The sequence below is a fragment of the Helianthus annuus genome, chromosome 10, assembly GCF_002127325.2.
Source record: "Helianthus annuus cultivar XRQ/B chromosome 10, HanXRQr2.0-SUNRISE, whole genome shotgun sequence".
NCBI classification, from domain to species: domain Eukaryota; kingdom Viridiplantae; phylum Streptophyta; class Magnoliopsida; order Asterales; family Asteraceae; genus Helianthus; species Helianthus annuus.
Genome location: NC_035442.2, coordinates 85,631,328 through 85,639,635, shown reverse-complemented (window position 1 = coordinate 85,639,635; position 8,308 = coordinate 85,631,328). Strand labels below are relative to the sequence as shown.

The 8,308-nt window shown below is 34.4% G+C and overlaps 3 protein-coding genes across 3 annotated transcripts; all 3 read right to left on the bottom strand.

Annotated features, from left to right (window-relative positions):
• Positions 1–476: 476 nt before the first annotated feature.
• On the bottom strand, positions 477–1,479 carry LOC110882062 (protein terminal ear1 homolog). The gene is made up of 4 exons (XM_022130162.2): positions 1,331–1,479; positions 1,104–1,211; positions 896–1,037; positions 477–807 (listed from the first exon to the last, which is right to left on the bottom strand). Exons 1-4 carry the CDS (start codon positions 1,477–1,479, stop codon positions 637–639), a joined length of 570 nt encoding a protein of 189 aa, XP_021985854.1. The 3' UTR covers positions 477–636.
• A 606-nt stretch (positions 1,480–2,085) lies between these two features.
• LOC110882108 lies at positions 2,086–6,915 on the bottom strand. The gene is made up of 5 exons (XM_022130197.2): positions 6,772–6,915; positions 6,222–6,663; positions 5,181–6,121; positions 3,859–5,076; positions 2,086–3,774 (listed from the first exon to the last, which is right to left on the bottom strand). Exons 1-5 carry the CDS (start codon positions 6,905–6,907, stop codon positions 2,111–2,113), a joined length of 4,401 nt encoding a protein of 1,466 aa, XP_021985889.2. The 5' UTR covers positions 6,908–6,915; the 3' UTR covers positions 2,086–2,110.
• A 94-nt stretch (positions 6,916–7,009) lies between these two features.
• LOC118482651 lies at positions 7,010–7,866 on the bottom strand. Its single transcript, XM_035978230.1, has 4 exons — positions 7,725–7,866; positions 7,482–7,640; positions 7,226–7,393; positions 7,010–7,137 (listed from the first exon to the last, which is right to left on the bottom strand). The coding sequence occupies exons 1-4, from the start codon at positions 7,864–7,866 to the stop codon at positions 7,010–7,012; spliced, it is 597 nt and encodes a 198-aa protein (XP_035834123.1).
• Positions 7,867–8,308: the final 442 nt, after the last annotated feature.

The window sequence follows — 8,308 nt, the reverse complement described above, 5'->3', positions numbered from 1 at the left end:
GCTATGATCCAAAAGGCAAAGGTGAGTTTAAATATTTAATTGGTACCTGGACAACCTACCACCTGTAGCAAATATAAATTCAACAAAATTCTCGAAAAGAGTACATGAAGTTATTGAATCACACAAGGTGTAATTGATCAAAAAGGCACATTCAAATTGACTTGAATCAGAAAGGCGACCGCCTGATCAAATTGATGATTTGAAATTACAAAGGTGTGATCAGATTGAGTGTGTCTAAATCATAAAGTTTGTCATGATCAAATTATAGAATCTCCAAATATGAGTTACCTGTGGTTGTCAACGTTCTAATTAAAATCCAAACATAGTTTTTATAGGTGAGTTTTCAAAATTGGTTGTATTACAGTATATGAGCACCCTATTGTATATGAACCAATAATTATTAAATAAATGACAAGCCAGTCATAGCAAGAATTAAATATTTAGTAGAAAGAGCTAGCCATTCTCATCTCCAAATAGTCTATGTTAAACACCAAATCTCATATTATCATTTGACCAACAAACACACAATCAAGTGGTGGACCACAACACCCTGCGCCCCTGGTTCAGGTGCTCAAATCCACCACCCTACTATTTGCACATACTAAACAACATACACACACACACACGTGTGATGACCTAATTCCCAAATTTCATTTTAGCCCAAGAAAACTTCCCCACCACAAACATTTTGGACCTAACCTGATCATCTGATCCATCTCTCGCCGGTGCAAACCACACCGGCATGTCTTCCTCCGAACCATAGCTAAAATCCATACCTTTGCAGTTATTAATCAAAGCTGCCTTACCCTGAATGAAAGAAAGTAAAAATTAATTAATAAAACAAAACCCCCATTATTATTATTATTATCATAAATATGATTAAAAAAGTACGTACCTGAATCCTTGCTCTTGTAATCTCAGCAACCTTCGAACTCTCAAACAGATTCCAATGTCTGCCATGAAACGCATCGCGAAACCTAAACGCCGCCTCAGGGTTTGTGAAGTTCACAAACGCAAACCCAGCGTTCCTTCGGCGCCTGCGACACATACACACAGTTAAACCAACAAACACACAGTGAGTTTAATGTCTATAGATAACTTACTTGAAATCAATCGGCAGGTAAACAAAATCATAAGCAGACTTGTTACCACCGAGCTTCCTGTTCTCAAGTTTACAATGATTATCAAGAGTCTGGACCAGTAACTTCCGACTGCAAAATAAACAACTTTATTCAAACCAAAACCAAAACACATTCCCATTTTAAGAAAACAACAAACATTAAATGTAAACTAAAAGCTGTCATAAATGAAGAGTTAAATAATTACGTACGTATATCTATTTGGAACATTTTTGATCATCAAAGATGTGGTTTGTGGTTCTAAAGGCAGAAGCTTGTGAAACCCTCGACGACTGTTCTTCCATCTGGTTTCTTCAAACCCTAACCCTAGAACTTTGTTATCCACCGGAACCCACTTCATTTCCTTCCGCCGGCGGGTTTTGGGGATTCGGGGCCCCGAGGGAACAGGGGTGAGCGAGAACCGTGGGAGAGTGGTCGGAAATGGTTGAAGATGGGTGTTGTATGGGTAGATGGGTGGTGAATGATGATTGGGGTGTGGGTGGTATAGGTACAAGGAGCGATTAGGAAGGTAAGGTGAAGCATTGGGATTCAAGGGGGGTTTGTAGTTAGACGCCATGGCATGGTTTGAGTAATGAGGGTTTTCTTTATAGAAGAAAAAGGTCAATATGGAGAGAGAAAAGGAATGTCAGTATAATAATGATGATGAATTAAATGCATGTATGGACGTTGGACGGCGATTGTCTCCATTTTGCCTATCTATGTCTGTAAAGGATCCTCATCAAATATAATTAATCAGAAACCTTCAGTTCACTACTTTCCTCTCTTTTTATAACTATGGAAAAAATTACTAATATCATTCATATACGATACTAGGTTAAAACCCGTGTGGTACACGGGGTTGGGTAACATGAAAAACTGAAATAGAAAGTTATAAAAAAAAATAAATACATATCATAATTGCAAATTCTTTATTTATAATTACATATCATATTTACTATCACAACTATGAAATCTATAGACACAAATACAAATTACAGATCTCTAAAAACTTCTTTATATACAACATTCAGTGTCGTATTCGTAAGTTGACCATCTTTATCAACAATTACGAGTTTGAGTCCATCTCTGCTTTTAACTCTAGACAAAGCGACGTAAAGCTGACCATGAGAAAAGACTGGTTGTCTGAGAAAAAGACCTACTTTGGATAACGATTGACCTTGACTTTTATTTATCGTCATGGCAAAGCATACAACAATAGGAAATTGTCTTCTTTTAAACTTAAATGGAATCTTCTTGTCTGATGGTGTTAAAGCAATTCTAGGAATGAAAGTCCGCTTGCCTATATTACTTCCAGATATTACTTCAGCTTCTATAACACGCGATCCTAGCATTAAGACTTTGAGTCGAGTCCCGTTACATAATCCATTTCTTTGATCAATGTTTCGTAATAACATGATAGGAACTCCCACTTTTAGTACTAATCGGTGATGTGGCAAACCTGAAATTTTAAGTCCGTTTAGTACATCCGGTGAATATAACCTTTGATCAAAACCCTTCTGTAGATTCTCAGACTCGCAAATACTGTCGGAACTCAGGTATTCCTTTCCGTCTCCGGGAATTAAAGATAGCAATCGATCATTAATTTCGTCTACAACTTCATTAGTTGGTGCAAGAATAGCTCTTTCTTGGAAAAATGTTGCAACATTGAAATTTTGAATAATTGAAGGATAAACGAAGTCGATAAGATCAGAAACAGGATCATTTGAATCCATAATAAGAAGATCATCAGGTATTTCTATAATTGCCTCACCATCGTTGGAGCCACCTATGTTCCCTTCACCTAAGTCCAACAACCATTGTGCAAAGACCTTTGTTTGTTCAACATCATGTAACTCACCTCCAACAGTTAACCGCATGTTTTTGGTTAACCTAAGTACTTTACAACTATTCCAAATGTAAGAAGAACTTAGAGAAGCATTAACAATATCTTGTCTACTACCACTTGGAATTACCGGAAGAATTTGTCGGAAATCTCCACCAAACACAATCGTTTTACCTCCAAAAGGTTGTTGACCATTGCTAGAATCATCAGATGACAATATGTCTTTCAAAGTCTTATCAAAAGCTTCAAAACCATGCCTGTGCACCATAGGTGCTTCATCCCATATTATCAAGGATGTTTTCTTTAATAAAGCAGATTCGTCGCTATTTGGCTTTATATGACAAACTGAATCCTCATTTAGGTTTATTGGAATTAGAAACCGAGAATGTGCTGTCCTACCTCCGGTAAGCAACAAAGAAGCAATCCCACTTGAAGCAACATTCAAAACAATCTTTCCTTTTGATCGAAGCGACGTAGATAATGTTTTCCAAAGAAAAGTTTTACCCGTTCCTCCGTATCCGTAGACAAAAAAAACACCACCTTTGTCTTCTTCAACCGCTTTAATTATATCATTGAAAACGCACCTTTGCTCATCAGTTAACGAAGAAAAAAGGCTATCAAACTCCTTCTTCTGTTTGTTCTTATCATAATCCAACTCCTCAAGAATTAATCGATTATCCAAAGAATCGGCAGAGTCAAAGTCAGGATAAGGCATTGTACTCCAATTTCTTAAGGTGGAATTATTGCGATTTAAAATTTTCTCAATCTCGCACAAAGTAAAGTTTTTTATCTGTTCATCATCAAAGTGTACATCTGAAAAACAAATATGCAAAATTATAAAGTAATAACTTATAAATAACAAAAATTATAATAGCTATAAATAAACAGGACTAATACCTTCAACGCCTATAATTTGACGTTGTCTATAAAGGATCCCTTCTGCTAAAATTTGCCATGTTTTTTGCCATACATGTTCTGGCCTTGAAATGGTATTAGACATCAACATGATGACAAACAAAGAACGTATATAATTTGGCAAACCTGTAATACTTGCTTCTTGAATAGCTTCAATATACTCTTTGTCATCATCTAACAATCCTCTAGCATAACACGCTTCTCTAAATGTCTTAAATTTACGTCCATTTACCGTAAGAATGTCATCAAAGCATGTTGGACCTTTAACCTTATTTAAGAGAATCCTTAAAAAATAAGCCTCGCCAAGAGCTGGACAAACAGAATGAATGCGACCAATTGATTTTGCAGTCTGCCTAGCTTGCCAACATCTTTCGCTTGATTTCCAAACAAACTCAGTCGGAAATTCAACATATGTAAGTGTTCGTGCAAGCTCGTTATGTTTGTTGCACTCCATCCAAGACAAAAACATTGAAGAAGCCACTGATGGATTGTTAAGAACATTTTCGAGATAATCATCCACACCATATACAACATTTTGTTGGTTTGGAAGATGGAAAGGTAGTCGAATAACAGATGGGTACCTGTAATGAATATCATATCGAAATATACGCCATGAAGCCTCACACGCAGACACATATCTACAATCATAATATTTTTTAATTTCATCAACCGGTGGATCATCGTCATCTTCTCCATTACCATCATCAAAAGCAACTGTAACCTTATCAGGACCTTTGTTGATATATTTGAATAGATATTTAATAGATCCGACCTGATTACACCACTCAACATTAATATGGGCCTGATATTTTTTCAATAGGGTTTTGTTGTACGGCACAACGCTTCTATTATCTAGCTTGACACCAGACTTTTCGACAAAAGCTCCATTATCTCGTCTTCTGTATATAGGAAATCCACTTCCATCAATAGACGTGTGATCACGGAATTGTTTTGGAAATTTTTTTGAACACCTTTTATTAACCATGCATGGACAGTTGATGTTATGGCTGCCACATGGTCCATGTATCATATAATCACCGACAAGTGTGTACAATTCCATGTCTTCATTTTTGTCTGGAATTTCAGCAGAAATTAGTGGATCAATGTGTTCAACTGTTGGAAACTTGTGAGCAGGATCCATAAACAAACATATATGCGCATGTGGCAATCCACGCTTCTGAAACTCCACCGTATAAACAACTGCAAAATAATTAAACAAAATAGTAAATATTAGTTGTTATTATTTACTTAACATAATATATTTTTCATAAAAATGTAACTTATGTTAATAAGTGGGAACATACCTGCTGAAACTTTGCCAAGTAGTGACTTGTCCTTTAAGTCTTTAATCAACGAATCTAATTTTACTTTAAACAATCGGCAAAGGATATCAGGTCTATCTTCAGGATTGATGGTTTTGTCTTTAAGAAACCTCTTCACCTCAGGCCACTTAGGATTACATGTGATTGTTATAAAAATATCTGGATATCCAAACCACTTACAAATAGACATAGCATCCAAATAATTTTGCATCATGTAACGGGAACCACCAGTAAATGAAGAAGGTAAGATACACTTTTTTCCTGTCTTAGATAGGTCTGTATTACCACGGTTACGCAATTTTTTTAAATTCTCATAAGTTTCAGATCTTAGAGACTTTTGTTGAAAACGTATGTAATTTAGTCTTTCAGCTTCAATCATGGTGTACGCATCCACTAAGAATTGTTGAAAAAGCCGTCTAGAATTATGGATTAGTGAGAAAACACCAACCCTATCTTGGATCCTGTAAGCAAAGAACTCGCGCATGCTACAAGTTTTTCGTTTATTTGTTGTGGAAGCAATAAGACCCTTATGAAGGATGTCAACTCTATAACAATCTTCACCATAAGGAAACAACAAAGGATATTGAAGAGCAAGATAAGAAGGATGTAGCTCACTAATATGTTTTAGATTACCTTCTTTGGTTTCTACAACAATATCTCGGTTTTCAATTGAATGACCAATATCACCAACAATTAAAGCAGCTACTTCTGAAGCGGTTGGTAAATTGTATGTCCTCCCATCTTTTTCTCTCTTTCCATTGAGACGTAACCTTAAATTCAAATGAGGATTTTCTTTGAAAGAATCTCTTACCATACGGTAATTTTTCACCAAAACATTCTCCGAATCTAACATTTTCTTTAGATATTCAATAATTTGAAGGTCTACTTGATCGGTGGTTGATGAAGAAGCTTTGTTAGTATCACTGTACAAGTAAGAAAATATAAACTGATTGTTAGTCTTTTAGTTTTATAATAGTATAACAATGTTATAAATAACATATAAGCATACAATTAAATACATACCCAAGAACCGCTTGTCTGTTAGAAAGTTCGTTATCAGTATCATATATATATAACTGACAGAACTTTGGTTTAGATCCATCTTCAGGTAAAAGACTTCCAATATAATGGCAATTTTGACCACCAAGTCTAAATACAAAAGGACCTTTTCCTTTATTAACAGAATGATCAACCTTTCCACCCATGGACGTAAATGAAAACATCGAGTTATAGCGTCTAATGTTCTTCAAAAAATACTTGCTTTTAGAATCCAACCCGTTATAAAGATTCTTATATTGTTGTGGGGGTTCCTTAAATGGAGGAAGCTCTACTTTACCATTTCCACAACATACTGAATAACTTGTGTTAACACGATCTTTTGATTTCCCTCTAGCAGCCTCATCTTTCCATAATATTGCTTGACATATCTTACATATAACAATCTGATCACCGTGATCAAGGTAATCTATTTAAAAAATATATAGAAAAAGTGAATATTAATAAGTATAATTTGATAACATTAAAAAATGAAGTAAATACGGAAACAGTATAGATAATGCTATAAGACTTAAACCTTTTGATACGCCTGCAAATTCATTTGTTATAACTTCTGGTTGACGAAGTTCAGGAAAGCACAAATCCTTACACTTTCTAGTATCCAAATAATTTTTTCTGTATAGTCTACGTTGTGAAGCCATGGAATGGTCCATATCCTTATTTAAAACTGCAAAAAAAAAAAATAATAATTAATTAGCATCGAAACTTATGCTTATAAATAATACAACTTCTTAATAGGTACTTGTTAATATTAATTATTTACCATTAGGAGTTTGATGAGATGACAAACATGTACGGTTGATGGTGATCGAAGTAGACCGGGTAGACATTCTTCTTGTATTTGATGACGGTCGAGTATTGTTTTTGTTGTAATTAGGCATCTCTGCAAATAACAAACAAAATCAGCATTATGAATTCAAATAAATCGGGAACTCAATTTAAAAGTAGGGTTTTTCAGTTATAAAATATACCACTCATAATGCCCATTGGACTTATAATGCTTTGATTGGTAGAAACAACTTGTGTAGGTGTTTTAAGGCTTGGATAACATCTATCTTGGATGATATTTTCTTTAAATTTAGAAACATGTCTAGTATCTGATGAAGGTGTAGTATTATTATTAGTGTAGTTAGACATATCTGCAAAAAAAAAAAAAAAAATCTAATTATATATTGATTACGTATATGGAAGGTTGTAGGGATAGGGTTTTGAATTATAAAAGTAGACCTTTTGTAATATCCGACAATGGACTTCTAACCACTGCATTAGTGGCAACAACTTGTGAATGTGTTTTAGGACATGAATAAGATGTATCTTTTATGTTATTTTCTTTGCATTTAGAAACATGTCTTGAGCTAATTGATGATTGAATGTTTCCGCTACCAACTGCAAAGAAAAAAAATGTTAATCATTTATTTAATTTTATAATGTATGAGTTCATAAAAATAGCAGTTAAAACACAATTGTTACGATTTGAGTTTCCAGCGAGTATGCGAGATGAATTAATAGTTGAAACATCAACGGGTTGTGCGATAGAAAAATTCTTAGATCTTTTGTTATCTAGATAAATTTTCCTCAATTGACGCATTTGTTTGCTATATGCACTGGGCATGTCCGTATTTGAAACTGTACCAAAATAAATATAGTAACAAAAATAGCAAAGTATATCAATAAAATTGTTAAGTAATTAATTTTAGAAGATACATGAAGATATTAAAAAATGAATTATAAAGTGTACCTCTTCTTATGTCAGCCAATGGACTTAGAAAGGTTTCATTAGTACAAATAACAGGTGAAGGTGTATGATTCGTGATATTTACTTTGCAATTCGAACCATTTCTAGAATATTTTGTTGATTGTAAAATACTCTGTTGAACTGCAAAAAAATAATAGATGGAGGGGTTGCTGAAACATTTAATTGTAAAAGAGTAGTGTAAATGTCATACTCACAATTATTGTTTTCAGTTATTTGAACAAATCCAGGGGTTGCTGAAACATGAAAACTTTGTGAAAAAGAAGTCTCCTTGGATCTCTTGCTATCCAAATAGATTTTC

Bases quoted from the DNA above. Each gene is read 5' to 3' on its own strand.
- LOC110882062 (XM_022130162.2), bottom strand. From the start codon at position 1,479: ATGAAGTGGGTTCCGGTGGATAACAAAGTTCTAGGGTTAGGGTTTGAA. The intron at 1,212-1,330 runs GTACGTAATTAT...TTTATTTTGCAG, and splicing joins AATGTTCCAAATAGATATAC to TCGGAAGTTACTGGTCCAGA. The intron at 808-895 runs GTACGTACTTTT...TCTTTCATTCAG, and splicing joins TTACAAGAGCAAGGATTCAG to GGTAAGGCAGCTTTGATTAA.
- LOC110882108 (XM_022130197.2), bottom strand. From the start codon at position 6,907: ATGGACCATTCCATGGCTTCACAACGTAGACTATACAGAAAAAATTAT. The intron at 5,077-5,180 runs GTATGTTCCCAC...ATTATTTTGCAG, and splicing joins ACTTGGCAAAGTTTCAGCAG to TTGTTTATACGGTGGAGTTT. The intron at 3,775-3,858 runs GTATTAGTCCTG...TTTGTTTTTCAG, and splicing joins TCAAATTATAGGCGTTGAAG to ATGTACACTTTGATGATGAA.
- LOC118482651 (XM_035978230.1), bottom strand. From the start codon at position 7,866: ATGCCCAGTGCATATAGCAAACAAATGCGTCAATTGAGGAAAATTTAT. The intron at 7,641-7,724 runs GTAACAATTGTG...TTTTCTTTGCAG, and splicing joins ACTCGCTGGAAACTCAAATC to TTGGTAGCGGAAACATTCAA. The intron at 7,394-7,481 runs GTCTACTTTTAT...TTTTTTTTGCAG, and splicing joins ATTGTCGGATATTACAAAAG to ATATGTCTAACTACACTAAT.